Source organism: Erpetoichthys calabaricus, chromosome 6 (assembly GCF_900747795.2).
Source record: "Erpetoichthys calabaricus chromosome 6, fErpCal1.3, whole genome shotgun sequence".
Classification (NCBI taxonomy): domain Eukaryota; kingdom Metazoa; phylum Chordata; class Cladistia; order Polypteriformes; family Polypteridae; genus Erpetoichthys; species Erpetoichthys calabaricus.
The window spans coordinates 172,126,886-172,142,577 of record NC_041399.2 but is presented as its reverse complement, the minus strand read 5'-3'; the positions used below and the strand labels follow the sequence as shown (position 1 = coordinate 172,142,577).

General features: G+C 36.6%; 1 protein-coding gene across 2 annotated transcripts in view; it reads left to right on the top strand.

Annotated features, from left to right (window-relative positions):
- Positions 1 to 15,692, top strand: part of ccny (cyclin Y) — a 192,938-nt gene that overhangs the window by 124,424 nt on the left and 52,822 nt on the right. Inside the window, exon 3 of one of the 2 annotated variants that reach the window (XM_028804109.2) lies at positions 6,456 to 6,476. The exons of the other annotated variant lie outside the window; for it this stretch is intronic. Within the exon in view, the coding sequence (XP_028659942.1) occupies positions 6,456 to 6,476 (21 nt within the window). The remainder of the gene's footprint in view (positions 1 to 6,455; positions 6,477 to 15,692) is intronic. 2 annotated transcript variants of the gene reach the window in all.

Here is a 15,692-nt window from a genome sequence, read left to right as displayed (position 1 = left end):
GGCACATGTCCCTTTTGTATATTGTATTTGAGCAGTCAAATTCTACTCTAGAATGGCTGAAAGTTTCTCTGATCACCGTCTTCTGTTAATGTAATTTTATCGGTGTCTGAGCTTTATTCCCTTTTTCCATTAATTTTATTTGTTTACAGTAGACCAGTCATGTCAAACTCACTACCATTGGTGGGCTGCTTCGACTGCCATACGTGCGTCAGCGGGCCATACTGTAACAAATACTATTATACTATTATACAAAGTTACTGTAGCTTTCTTTCCAATACTGAAACTTTAAAAAATGTAACACTTAAAGTTTAAAGAAAAGCAATTTATTTCAATGCAGTCTCCATACAACAGTGTAGAATTAGAGTCTTAACCTCTTAGCTAGGTCCTTATTATATTACTAGGCTCACCCGCCTTTTAATGCGACCGACTTTTATCCTCAATTTGTGTGCGCTCCATGTGTACATCAGGCATGTAAGTGTAGGGAATGAGAACATCAAGTGCCCATTCATAAACATCTCCTGAAAACCTAAGTTTTTTTATCCCCTCGAGTGCCTGTCCAAACTTGGAGTGTAGGACTCCATTATAATATACTTGAAACTCATTGGGGAACAACTCTTCCACTGCCATTAGCTCAGAAATGGTACCTATAAGTTTGAGACTTTGACATTTCAGTGAGATACTGAAAGCTCATTTGTATAAGAGATTCCTGACGGCATCATTGTAAATGGCTGAAACCTTGACCAATTACTTAAAACATGTCGTACAATGTCAGCCCAAATCTGTACCGCTAAAGACGGAGTTTCATGCACTAAATAAGCTATAGATGAGAATAAGCAAGCACCATCTCCCCTGATATTTACTACGCGGTGAGGCATTTGTACTCCATCAACATGAATTATTTCCAGAGACATAATTTTTGTCTATTTTTCCAGCGCATCGCGCACAAAAGCAAGGCAACGATGGGAGCACCAGAACTCTGCTCACATCGTGTCGCTTCGTACTGCAAGCCGCAAGTAGTAAGTCTGTGATAAGCGGAATACCGCTACGCTTTGCACTCACGGGATGGAAGGACAATCCCGACTGTTTTTTTTATAGTGTCTTGATGATTGATATTCATTATATTATATTCTTTGCTTATATAGGAGCCTTACAGTGTGAGATTTATTTCTTTTGTCCCGACACTTGGCATCTCTTGTTAGTAACCAGTTCGTCAATATCAGGCTTGAAATCTTGTGCAGCTGCAACTTTTATGAGGGATGAAAGGTGCTCGACGGTTAGTCTTGAGCGATGTGGGGTTTTGGTAGCTTTGGTAGTCAGAAGGCAGAAGTATGAAAAGTCAATAAGTAACACCGAAGATGCAGAATGATTCAATCACAAACGATAGTAATCATTTTGTACAAGTTCAGTGCTAACTAGGATCTGTCATGCAGGCCGCACAAATTTCTGTTGCAGGCCGCGTGTTTGACATGCCTGCAGTAGACTATCATGTAGTCACCATTCATGTATACTATAGACATGTATGTTACTACACACTCTATTGCCATTTTATGGCCATCAACATTGGAATATTCAACTTTCTATGGTGTACGGCGTGTAATAACACATTCTGTTCCTACTTTGGTATAAAACAGACCTGGGGTTTTGTTTAAGTCAGCGTTTCTCAACCTTTAAGTATTTGTGACCCGAGTTTTCATAACAGTTTTAATCGTGCCCCCCTAATGTTTTTTTGAAACCCTAATAAAATTTATTCCTATATTTTTTGCTGCCGATACACCACTACAAGTTTAAAATTTCCCTACGAACAGCGAAATTACGCCACATATGGCAACATTCGCGCCCCCTTTTTTGTTACTTCGTGCCCCCCCACAGTTTGAGAACCGCTGGTTTAAGTAATCAACAGAAGTTGACAACTGTGCAAATGTTTGTCTCAACTTGCAAGGCTTCACTTACTTTAATTGCTGTAGAAAATCTGTAGATTGTAACCTATTACTTGTTCTCCAAAGAAGGCCCATTTGTAATATTTTGAAATATCCTTTTTCAGGTTTTGCAAACCTAAACTTTACATTTAAACCTCTGGCAGTTTACTGCCTGCCTTTAAACTTCTTTAGGTCATTCATTACATTTCAACTGATTACATTTGAAGAAAAAAACTGTAAAAACTGAGGTGTTCTATAACTTTTGACTGGTAATGTAGTCATCTTTAGTGACAAGTTTAACACCTTATATGGATCATATTAGCATAGGGAAAGTTTAAGTTAAGATATCAAGTTGGTTAAATTCAAAGCATTCACATGTGCATAGTGCATGATGAGTTGAGGTGGAAATAGATGTTTTTCAAAACAGGAATCATTTTTTTTTGCTGAACTCTTGATTGAGCTGTCGGTTAATGGATACAAAATAAAAACATCTTTATAGTGGATGAATGGAGGGAAATAAAGAAAGACTAAATCGAATGCTAGGTGACTAGGTTTTGCAGTGTTAAGTGTGTCAACCAGACTGCTCCAAAGTTTTTGTCAAAATCCCTGCTCAGACATTGCTGGTGGGAGATTTGTACCTTCTCTCAAGTGCCTTTGCAGGCTTACATCTCAGAGATGTATAGTTATTTTGATTGGGGACTCCAGATTGTCCCAGTTTCAATGAATGTGGGGGTATGCATAAACATACGAGTAAGTGAAAGGGTTCCTTTTGGATAGGCTTCCTTTTTCCTTATGTTGAAAATGAATTAATGTATTTATTAAATTTATGCCATCTTCTACTGGAAGTTCATATTGAATCCTAAAATGGTAATGTTAAGGGTGTTTACATTTTTCTTATCTGTTACATTTTAGTTTTCTCAGCATTTTTTTTCAAGACAGTGTTTTACATTACCCTGTGACTGACTAAAATAAATACATGTCTTTTGTAATAGTGTGTTGAGATTTGTTTTTTATGATTAGTTCACTGTATTAGTTCATTGTCTGGCACATTTCAAAAGTAAATTAAATGACCTATCTTAATCATGTAAAGTTGTATTTAGCAAGTTCACTTCTAGTGGCTACTATTCCCTTGTTCTATAAACCTTTACTTTTCAAAAATCTTTAGTGAAAAGAGCAGTTGTTTCAGTTATTTTTTATCACTTTCTTAATTCTGAACTATATTTAAAATATCTTATTTCTAAACATATTATCCTGCTATACAATGTTAAAAGTTTGGAATAAGATAATAAAGAATTGTTTCAAGGCCTTTGGCAATTTGTTTTCTTTAACAGCAGTTCAATCTCATTAAAGGATCCTAAAACATCTGAGCATGTTTTGTTCTTAAGCACCAATACCACCTTTTTAATACCAGTTTTACAAACATTTCACCTTGAAGAGCAAATCAGAGAGCAAGAATTAAGCTTTTATGATAGACGGGACAAGTTCTTAGCTTTGACAGAGTGCGCTATGGTGACATTCATCATATGCAACCCTAACTAAAAAAAAAGGCGACTGCAAAGGAAAATGATCCGTCACTTCTGTGTCAGAGTTTACACAGAGGACCTTGGCTGGATTATTATCAAAGCAGAGCTTGCCATTGTACATTGACAAGCTTATCTGGGTGTGGATTTACAACTGAAGCTGCATTATAAAACAATTAAAACATGTTTCCTACTAATAACATTAGTATATGTACATTTTTTATTCAAACAAATTCAATTCTGGATAAAATAGTAAAAGTTTTCTTAAATTTCCAATTTGCCATTTTTCTTTTGAAATATGATATTTGTGTTTATTAATCTAATGACAGGAAAGCAGTACAGTTGTCTTGCAGGCCATATTCCTTAATCACCAAATACTTCCCACAAATAATTAACAAGGGAGCTCCTTAAGAGGTTTCTCGAATCACTTGAAATATATTGCCCACAGTCAACTGTAACTTTTTTTTCCTATCAAAGCTTGCTCAGCAATAGATTTGGAAAAGCTCAAAAAGAGTGTAACATATTTACACTGTATGCTGTTTTTATGAAATAAGAGAATTAAGAGATTGAGATTAGCATGTTGTTTCAGTGAATTTTATTCTAAGTTCAGAGCCTTGTAGCTCCTAAACCCCTTTGAGAAAAACACAATTTTTGATTTATTTTAAAGCAGGTTCATAGTACTTTCTTCCCCAAGTGCACTTTTTGAGGCACAAAAACTAAAAGTTTGTGAAAGATAGAGGCACTGTCGACCCCTTGAACCCTCAGACCAGACGTCAGACACCAGATAAAAGTCCAATATGACTTTATTTTTATAATAATAATGTGCACCAAGCACACTCCACTCCACTATACTCATAAATAGACACAATAATAAATCAATAATCAATCAATCAATCCCCCACTCCCAGACGCGTTGCCACCCTTACACCCAGCTCAGCTCACTCGTCTGGGGTTTCCCACAGTCCTTTATAGTCCCTTACCCAGAAGTGGTTCCAACCCTGCAGTCAATGACTTGTTATCACTTCTGGGTCAGATTAAAAGTCCTTTTATTAATCCCGGAAGCACGTCGTTCCTTCTGGTCATGTGATCAGGACGTACTTCCAGGTTATAGGGCACGTATAAGTCCTTGAGCCTCCCTGCAGCGTCCTCTGGTGGGCCTCACGGTGTCCAGCAGGGTTGGGAATAAAAACTCCATTGTCCATGATTCCCTGCTGGTCTTCGGGGCACTCCTATGCTACAGGGAGGGCTCCATCTAGTGGCCTGGGGGTATTGGCCAGGATGAACAGCCAGCCATCTCCCACAAGTTTAATTAACTTAAACAATTTTGGGGAGGTTATCTGATGAAGGGACTAAATAGCAGGTCAATGTTTTTAAATGCAAATCGTACACTTGCATATGTATTTCGGTTTGAAAAACTGACTTGTTACTCCAAGCCTTTCATTGCTTTTTAATAGCCAAAAGTAATTAAAAACTTTGGTTTGTGAGAAAAACTTTGGCTTTAAAGAAAGAAACCTAGACTTAGGCAAAAGTTCAATTTGAAAGTACATTTTTGAGTTTTCTAATGAGCTATAGCTGAGTTATGTAGTTCTGATAGGAAAAAAAGTTACAAGTCAGAAAACAGTCTAAATTGTAATTGTATGCTGTCCACAGTGAAAAGGTGCCTTTATCTCAAGGGGAAGTTTTATAAAATGCATCTGTTTTTCTCAGCTCTAGAAGATAGGTGTAATTCACATGCCATGTCCAAGTTTCATGAAAATCAGGAATGGTGATGCAACCATTTGTTGAATTAAAATGGAATGACCATGCAATCATGTTGTATAATAAACAAAGTATTTTTCCTAAATTCAAAGCCACTAGTACAAGCAGTTATAATTGTGATACATTTCTTGCAGCTAGTTATTAATTCATGGTACATTGGTTAAAAAAAAAAAAAAAAAAAGAAGAACAATAATGGTCTACGTGCTTTGCATGCTTGTGTGGTATTTTTTTAACTTGTTGCATCTCAACCAGACTTCACAGACTGTTAAATTAGTTCCCCAGGCTTTTAGCCTAAACAATTCCTTCTTTTTTTAAACAAGTATTTCAGCATAAACAAATCAGAAATGTCAGTCTCCAAACAAAATTCTGATCACATCTGAGACCAGTTTTGTCCCAACCTAAGCCTTAAATGATTTTGTGGAGCATCATTAGTGAATGAAATGAATCATGGAATAGAAAACAGTAATTTTTCTGTTCAGTAGATTGTTTTTTGACCAGTGGATTAGCAGGTATGAGCTTGCAACAAACAAATTTCAGTAAAAGTTTGGAAAGACAGCACCTACCCACTGGATTAAAACTAATTAAAATGTAAATCCCCTTGTTGCTTTTTCCATGGGCCTAGTCATTCATTGGTTGTGAAACTTATTTTTTTCCCATGTCATTCATCATTGCATTTGCTTGTTTGTTACTTGTCTAGGCCTTTTTCCTCATTGCATCCAGAATATTCTCTTATTTCCTAAACAACCAAGTGTACTGGTATTTTTTACCAAAAAAAAAATAGCCCCCAATTTTTGTTCAAATTAAAAATTTTTGTAAATGAAAGGAAAATAATTATGCCTACGTTTAAATGACAGTACCAAATGATACATTTTAAAGTGCTATCTGAGTAGATATTTTCATTGTCAGGTTGTATAATTAATTTTCATAAGACACCTCTTTCTCATGTTACAGTTCACTGTTTTACCTGGAAATGAAATATGGGTAAAAGTGTTTCTTTATTCAGTAATTTGAACTAATGTATTTACATTAGAAAGGTGTGCATACCAGTAGTTTAGCAGGGTATGACAAAGTTTATTCAGAAGAAGCTCATAAAGTGCTTGAAAAATGTGTGCTTTGGTTGCATAAGTAAGAAAGATCTGTTGTAGGATGTGATCATATTTAATATACTGGAGACATAATGTTTACCATGTTTATGACTGGTGAGTCATCTTTATTTTGCTTGCATAAGAGACAAGAAACAGCACTACCTTTTGTCTTTCAGTTGCAGTTCCACACAAAAAAGGTAAGACCTTGGCTAGATGCAATGTGTCATGAGGCTGAGCGCTTCTAATTGTAGCTATGACTGTCTCCATTATGTGCTGCTTGGAGTTGCTAAATTGGCTGTGTGAGTTCAGTAAGTCTGAAATCTTTGTTTGCTTTATCAGTGATGTTTAAGCAATAGTATGGCTGTCTTTGCTGTAAAGTTAAAGAATGTGTTTCATGTTAAGTCATACATGTGCAAAATAGTGGTGCCTTGTATATACTGAATGTTTGTTGAACCTCAAATGCGATTTTCTGTTCACAAATTGTGTCTAATGTAAGTGTATGTATTTCATGATCAATATGAATCAGTGTTGATGAGAATTTTAGTGAATATTGGGAAACAAAAACTGATTTTTTTTTTGTTTTGTTTTCATCATGATCATTGAACTCCATAATCCCTATACGTATTTGGGGGAGCATTCTTCTTTGCTTATATTCCATTTTGGATCATCTGGACTGCTCTTTGAATGCTCTCTCTGTTTCTGGATATCATCTATCCATTTTTTTTTTGTTGTCCTTATTTCTTCACTACCTTGATTCTTCCAAACATCACTATTTTTATTAATCTGTTTTCACTGATCCTGCATAAATGCCCCAGCAATCCTAATTTCCTTGCTTTTGTCTAACCAATAAGCAAGGAAAACAGTGCTGTCTTTTTAAATCTTCTTAGATCTTTTTGTTATTCAACATGTCTCTCCAACTTCTTCTGTTTATTTTCCTGTAACACTTCATTTTACTACTTACCAATATCTGCCTTTTTTCTTGTCCATGATTCACACGTGGTAGCAAAGTAGATATCATGCATGCCTTCAGTACATACAGTTTAGTTGTCATGTTGATATTCCTGCTGTTCCATTCCATACTCTGAAAGAATTGCTTTCTGTGGCAGTTTTCATTCATACTTCCTTACAGAAATCATTGTATACTGTATAATGTTATCAGTCTAATCAGGTACAAATTTCTCTGTACATTCCAGTTCCCCACCTTACAGGTACACATGTGCATTGCTGTTATTATATCTTTGGTCTTATCTTTGCTGATGTAAAATCTAATGTCATTGCCATCCTGATGTCATCTGCAAATTGCAGATCCTTAATGTGTATACATTACGCAAGCATCAGAAAAACTGATTAGGGTACTTGCCAATGAGCTCCACAATCCTTTGTGAAAAAACCAAGTCAAATGTTTTCTTAAAATCATTGAAGCAGTGATTGAATCATCCATCTTTTGAATGATACTTCTATCCATTCAATCTATTCAAACCTTTCTGTTCCTCACTTATATTTTTTTGAGTGCACACCTCAGTGTACTGCATAATGTTCAGCATTATTTTGCGTAAATATAGGATCATATGATCATATGAATCTGCACTAGTCATTTGGCATTCTCACTGTTTCCCATGTTTCACTGCAGATTTTCCATACCTCCTCAAGTATTTAGAGTCTGCCTGTATCTCAACTTGTTTCCTCCTTTGTAACAGCTGTTTTCTTCATCTCCTCCTGTATAATGATGATGTATATATTGATATCTCTAAGCAACTCTTTGATGTAGCCAGGCGTACTTTATGATATTTGATCACCACCTGTGATAACGTTTTCAGTTTTATTTTTAATGGCTTTTGTGGCCTGTTTTGAATTCTCCTTTTTGGTGTTTGATTAGCTTGGAGGCCTTGTTGTTTGTAGTTTCAAATTGGCATCTCAGTTGCATCACACTGCTGGGAAATCTAATGTCTTTTGTCAAATTTTACATTCCTCCTAATATCCTTGCACAATTGACTATATTCTTCTACCTTTGAATGCTTGTCTCTCTTTTTCTTCTTAACTTATCTCTTCTTTTCTTCCAACCTCTATGTTTCTCTCCTTATCCACTGTTTTCTTTGCTTTTTCACATCATCCATTCCTTTTGCAACTTATCACAGGTGCTCTGTTAACCTTATGAGTTCTTTTTTCCAGGTTTATGTCGTCGCCCATTCCCATGCTTTCAACTACACACTTCCTCATCATTTTTTTTCTTCCAACAGTTTAATCCTGTCATATACAGTATCATGGTTCTTACTCCTCACATTGTTGCTACTTTAGTCCTCATCCCATTCTTGATTTCGTGCAAGAGTATTTGGTGATCAGATGTAGTGTTGACGCAGGCTATGCTTTGACATTATGTCACAATTTCAGTGAAATCCACCAGAATTAAACCCATCATATTTGTTGTCTGTCCACCAGAACACCTGACCACCATATCCACTAGCAGTGTCCTATATCCTAAAACCATAGTGTTTACTGTTTATAAGCTGTTTTGCTGTGCAAAGTCTTGGAGCCGCTCACCTCTCTTATTTTGTTTTCCAATTCAGTATTTTCCTCTTACATCTTCATTAACCATTGTCATGTCTTATATCTTTGTATTCTACTCTGTAGTAATTAACTTTACATTACTCTTTGATATGTTTTTCATGACTCCTTGTAGTTGCTTTTAAAAATCTTCTTATCATTTTCACAAGTACATGCATGTGCAACCTGTCACTATCATATTCCTTAGATAGTCCAGGAATTCCACTTAATTGGATTGTAACCCTTTAGCACCTTCACTGCCTTCTTTCCTGATACCATTTAAGCATTGTACTGATGTCTCCCTGACTATATCATCCTTCCCTCTTCAATTCACCACTTTCTGTACACCTCACTTTACAAGCACAATCACATCAGATCTCAGTCTCTCTAGCTTTTTTTTTAATAAGATATATTTGATGACTTGGTAGAATGTTCTTACATTCCATTCAATGATCGTAAGTCCTTTTTTTTTTCCCTTCTTCTTGTCAACCTCAAGTTTTCCTCCTTTCCACTTTGGGACTCCGTAGCATACTTTTTGCTACAACCCCTAGACCCCAAGATTGCCTGCTTTTGAGGACCTTGTTGTTCAGGATGATGACAAAGCTGGTATATCTTTCTTTCATACTTCCGATTGTTATACTGTTTTACTCATTTACAATAATGTAGCAACCTACCATCTGTCCTCCTACTTTAATTAGGTTTGAGACTGGCAACCACTCTCACTCTGGTACAAGACAGGGTTTAAGTAGAAAAATTTTAGAGCCAAAGCAAACACATAAAAATTAGTATAATCCATAAATCGCTTGAACCATATTAAGTGAATTTAGATAACTTTTTGATTATCCCAAGGCTATTTTTGAAATTATAGTGAAATGTTCTGCAAATTTCATGTGTTTCTGAGATATGTGCAAGTTATTAAAAATAATGAAATGTAACAAGTTGTGTTAGATATAAAGGTAACTAACCGTTTTCACACAATAGCCTATTTTTGATATCATGCAAATACTTTTGTACCTTAGTCAGGATCTCATCAGAATATCTTTCAGAAAGTTTGCATTGAATATTTAGTTTCTATTGGAAGTTTTGTGATTTTTTTTCCTTGTCTTTGTCTGGAATTCCAGCATGTTTGGTTATAAAAATTGATGCACCAAAAGGAATTAGGCATTCCATTATTTTTACTTTTTCAGTCTGCTTAAAATGATCCTTTTTATGCTTTATTAGCTTTGGGTGATTTCCATACGTCAGGGGTATTCAACTAGTAATGTTTTTCTGTCCACATCTCTTCCCTTGTGTCCAATGGATGACTTCAGCCATGTAAAAGAAATAGTTTATGTATGATACTATGTCACCATCTAGATGTTGTAAAGGTCAAGCTGTGAAATTTTTAGTCATCCAAACCTGCAGAGATAAAGACATTTTGTGCAGGTTTATTTTTGTAGCGTTCCTAGCATAAGACGTGACCGTCATTCTCTCTTGACTGATTTTTGGGTTTTGGACACTAAGAAAAGATTGGTGTGACCTCCTGTTAATGCACTTGCCATGAATCCTGACTTAACGTCTGTCTCCTCCCTCGTTAAAATACTATCTCCCGTCTTCAAGGTAGTATACTGTATCTAAATGTATCTCTTTTATTTACTATTTCTATATTGAATGTCAACAACAGCTTGAAAGGTTTTGGCATAGCTTTGTTGGATTGTTGCTACTACAAACTAAATTACTTTATTATACCATCTGATTGTTATGTGTTAAATGCTTTTTTTTTTTTATTATTAACATAGTTTTGTTGATATACAATAGGATGACTTGCATGTTTTCCTTGAGCTCTTTTTTCTTGCTTTCTTACTGTCCTTCTGGAGTAATATAGATGGAAGTGTGTTGTTTAGCCTCTCCCTTGAGCTGCTCACTGCAGGAGTTTGTAATTGTGATGATATCACTCCCATAATTATATATAGTGTGCCCCAAACAATTGTGCACATGCAGATGTACTATTAGTAGTATTGTCGTATGTATTTTCTGGTATTTTGGAGAAGTACCTCCTCTGTTCTTCCCTATTCTCTTGAATACATTACCTTACGTATTAAAAACAGGTAAAGCATATGAACTAAATCTCTAAATGATCACCTCCAACTCTTTTTTTAATTTTTGATTTGATATACTTTAATTCAAGAGGGGAAATTGTCTTTTTGCATGACCTTTGGGGGTCAGAGTGCAGGGTCAGCCAGTGTGCAGCTCCCCTGCTCAAGAATGTAGCAGGATTCCTTCTGGTAGTAATGGGATTCGAACTGGCAAACTTCCAGATACCAGCCCACTTTTGATCCACCATTAAATAAAATTGTTTTTGCATTTATATTACTTGTTTTATTCTTCCATGTCACAATAAGGTTAAATCCACCAGAATTGGCATTTGAGTTTGAGGTTTAGAAACATCCAGTGGAATTAAAAGTAAGATGAAATAATAAGCACAAAAATCACAGTTCTAAAAAAAAGCATAGATGCTGATCTTTTAATCTTATCTACCAGTATTTTTCTTCATTTTTTCTTGATTCAGTGTATAATCACAAACCAAGTGAAGATCATTAAACATTCTGTTAGATGTGCTGCTGATACACTGTAGTACTAGTATAAACAGCATTTTGTGGTCATATTTTTTTTTAAAGATACAGGTTGGTACAATTAAAATATACTATAATAAAATATAAAAATATCACCTGGATTATTTTACATATAGTATGTCTGTTACAGTTGCCCCATAGAGCTAGTCACATACACCAAGCACACACTCACACACCTATACTCAGCCACCTTTTGGTTTTATGCATCTGTTGCTGCATTGCGAGGATATGAGACTTGCTTACAGGATAATCCTCCCCTGCCTATATTACTGAAGGATTTGATAAGGCTGTGTGTTATTTATTCTGTTTCTACAAGTAATTGTGCTTCCTTCAAGCCATGGCTTCTCTGATTTCATTTCCCCTTTGTAATTGCAAGTGCCATGATCAAGTGAACTGTGAACATTTATACAATGAACAAGTCACAAGCTGAAAATGCCCACCCCGCTCTAGCCAGTGACATTCGATGTAACGGGAGACTAATGTGGAACTACTAAAGAGGCACAGGTTAGCATAACAGAACTAACTGGTACGCTAAGATATGTTGCAGATAATATCAGTTGAAATTGAAAGATCACTGCTCAGAAAACTGACATAGGGAAATAGTAGAGAATGTGCAGCTGACAGTTTTCTGGTATTGCAACTGACACCATGATTCTTGAACTGTAAAACTGCATTCCACGACACTTAAAAGTTATAAGCAGTATTTACAATTCAAGTGCAGCACTGAATCCTTCAGCAAATGCAGTGTTCTCAATAGAGTCAACACTGTCAGACTCTGACTCCAGTGTTGTGTGTGTAATGTGTCATAAAGATAAGTATTCACACAAGCAACTTATTTTCTGCCTTTTATGCACAGCAGTGATATGTAGTACAAATTATCAATCATAGACAACTATACATCATTGGAGAGGTGTGAAACTCAGCTATCCAATGGTAATGAGCCTTTCATTGTGTGTGGCTCGGTGTAAGTGAGATCTTAGATAAAAGCAGATTCAATCAGCAGTGATGCAATGCTCACCTCAGCATATATATGTATGAAACTCATAAATTTTAATAATGAAAGAGAGTAAACAAGAGAAGATAAAGAAGATACACTTGGGTATGTAAAAATACCGTTATTGCAGTGTACACAAACAACTTTGTAATATTGTGGTGCATAAGTGATTAAACCAACTAACGCAATAAAGGAAGTAATAAGTGGCCCCGTTCAAAAGTTTTCATAGTTATTAAATATCATGTATTACCCACTTCATCATCAGTGATGGCTTACACTATTTTGTGATAGTTGTGAATGAGGCCCTTTATTTTCTCAGCTAGTAAAGTTGCCCATTCGTCTTGGCAAAAAACCTCCATGTTCTGTAAATTCTTTGGTAGTCTTGCATAAGCTGCATGTTTGAGATCTCCCCCAAGTGGCTCAATGATGTTGAGGTCAGGAGCCTGTGATGGCCACTCCAAAACCTTCACTTTTTTTTCTCCTGCAGCCACTAAAAAGTTGATTTGGCCTTATATTTTGGATCATTGTCATGTTATAAATTTACTGTAAAAGTGCAATCATGCAGGTTTTCCTCCCAACATTTTTATGCTACGTTCATTTTGCCATCAATTCTGACTAAATTCCCAATGCTGCTGTAGCTTACACACCCCAAAACAGCAGAATTCTATGTGATAAGGTGTATCACAGGACTTTGGGAGACTAATAACTAAGTTGAGCAATTTAATCTTTGTAAAGGTTAGTTATTTGATTTTTAGAGAACTTACATGAAGGGAAGGTGATAAGGCTTTGGGAGCAAACAGCTGTGGTGGTGGAATTGAGGCGTGCTATGGGTGTAAACGTTGTTGACATGTGGGTGAGGAGGCCTTCATTTACTTTAATACATGTGCGCCAGCATGGCGACATCCCACTGTTACTTTATGCCATACTGGGGAATGACGTCTCTGTGGCCACAGGAGCCACGGCAGAATAATCTACTGAAAAGTGAGGCATGTAAGATGGGCGTGCAAAGTAGCCAAAAAAATTTGTAAGGCCTGAAGGAAGAGAAAAAAAAAGAAAAATGAAAGCAACTTCAAGAAGCTGCCCTGAAATTGTAGTTGCATGCACGTGAGAGAGTGTGGTTGCCAGCAGCCACGCACGTGTGGAGAAAACGAGATGCCAGAAATATAGGGAGACTTCTGTCTAGATCGAGGCTATAAGGGATGAAAGGTCACAAGCGGTGTCACTGACAGGTTGGTGTTGGGCCGGAGTTAATGATTGGCCAAGTAGTTTTGCTCGGCAGATAAAACTGAGAAGTATCCAGAAGGGGTCATCTTTTGACCAGCTGGCATAGGAGAGAAAAGGTAGCTGAGCGATTGTGACAGAGCGATCCTTTTCTAACATTACTGTAGTACTAGGGTGTTGTACCGTGTTAGCCATTATGAATATAGAGAAAAGCCAAGCAAAATGACACCTTTTATTGGCTAACTAAAAAGATTACAATATGCAAGCTTTCGAGGCAACTCAGGCCCGTTCTTCAGGTAAGATGTAATACAGAAACTGGAGTTCCCTGTGTTTATATATACACACTCTAGGACAAGAAACAACATTGGTAAAACTTTAAATGAGAAAGTATACAAAGCATGGTTTGATTTTTTTTCACTGACTTTTCTGTATTTTGTGCTTATGCGTTTTTTTTCACTTTTGATTTTGATGACTGCTTTTCTGTCCTCTTGGTTTTTGTCCTGTGAGAAGGAGGAAGAAGAAAAGTTCTCTAATCTTGTGTTCTTGTTATTTTACCTTTTTTCATCAACTTTATTTTTGAGCCGTGTAAATACTGTGCAGATCCACCTTCACTTATTTTTATTTATTGTTGTGTACATATATATTCAAACAGTGTCATTGCAGAATACTGCACCTAATTAAAGTGCATGGCACTGGAATTTTTTTTGTTTTCTTACTGGCACTTTAATAAAGATTTGTTTTCTTTTGAATATTTTTATTTCTGCACCTCCAAATACACCACTTTGGTTATGTTACAGACACCCAGAACCCAAGTGTATGCAGGGGTGCCAGTGCATGGAATGTCACATTCCATACTCCAAATGATTTTGAGGCTTCGCTAGGTGGAGACTGGCATATTGTAAGTGGGTTATTTTCTTTCATTGCCAAAGCAATTGCTTTTTATCTGGCAACTGTACCATGCTCCCCCATTTTTTGTTCAAGTACCTCCTTATTGTGAATGCTGAAACAGCCACACCACATTGTTTCTAAGAAACCTATATTTCAAATGAAGTTGCTTGTGGGTTTTTCATTCCATCCCAAACAATTTTCTTGGCATAAGGTTAAATGTGTCTTGAATAGTGCACTCTACTTAGTTGATAAGCAGGGACTCATTGGTAAATTTGTAAACATCAGTTAAAGCACCTTTAGTGCCTCTAATGTGATGCGATACTGTGAGACAAGTTGATCGTAACTGTAAAGATCTCTTATTTGGGTAGTCATAATGTTTGGAAAATTATATTTTAAAATGTTTAGTAATTGAGTTTTCATGGGTGTCTTGTGTTACACCGAAGAATATTGCTAAATCACAATTCATGTAAGTATTTATACATACCAGATCAGCTGGAGCAGTGGCTGTAATGTTCGGGGCAACCGTTGTACTAATTACATTGGAGAATGGGATGCTGTTTGTGGCAGATTTCTTACCTCTCTTCCATCTGACTTTCACACATGTCTGTTAAACTGTTAGGGTGGATTGCAGAATTCATAGTGATGACAACATGGATCCACTCGGGAGGCGGGAGAGTATGGTGAAAATGAGAGATTAGCTTTACCATCACATCACTCACATTTCTTTTATCTTCTTCTTCTTTCGGCAGCTCCTGTTAGGGGTTGCCACAGCGGATCATCTTCTTCCATATCTTTCTGTCCTCTGCATCTTGCTCTGTTATACCCATCAGCTGCATGTACTCTCTCACTACATCCATAAACCTTCGCTTAGGCCTTCCTCTTTTCCTCTTCTCTGGCAGCTCTATCCTTAGCATCCTTTTCCCAATATACCCAGCATCTCTCCTCTGCACATGTCAAAAAACCAACGCAATCTCGCCTCTCTGACTTTGTTTCCCAACCTATCTCCTGCTTTCTGGTCAGTGCCACCGTCTCCAACCCATATAACAGCTGGTCTCACTACCATCCTGTAGACCTTCACTTTCACTCTTGCTGATACCCGTCTGTCACAAATTACTCCTGACACTCTTCTCCACCCATTCCACCCTGCCTGCACTCTC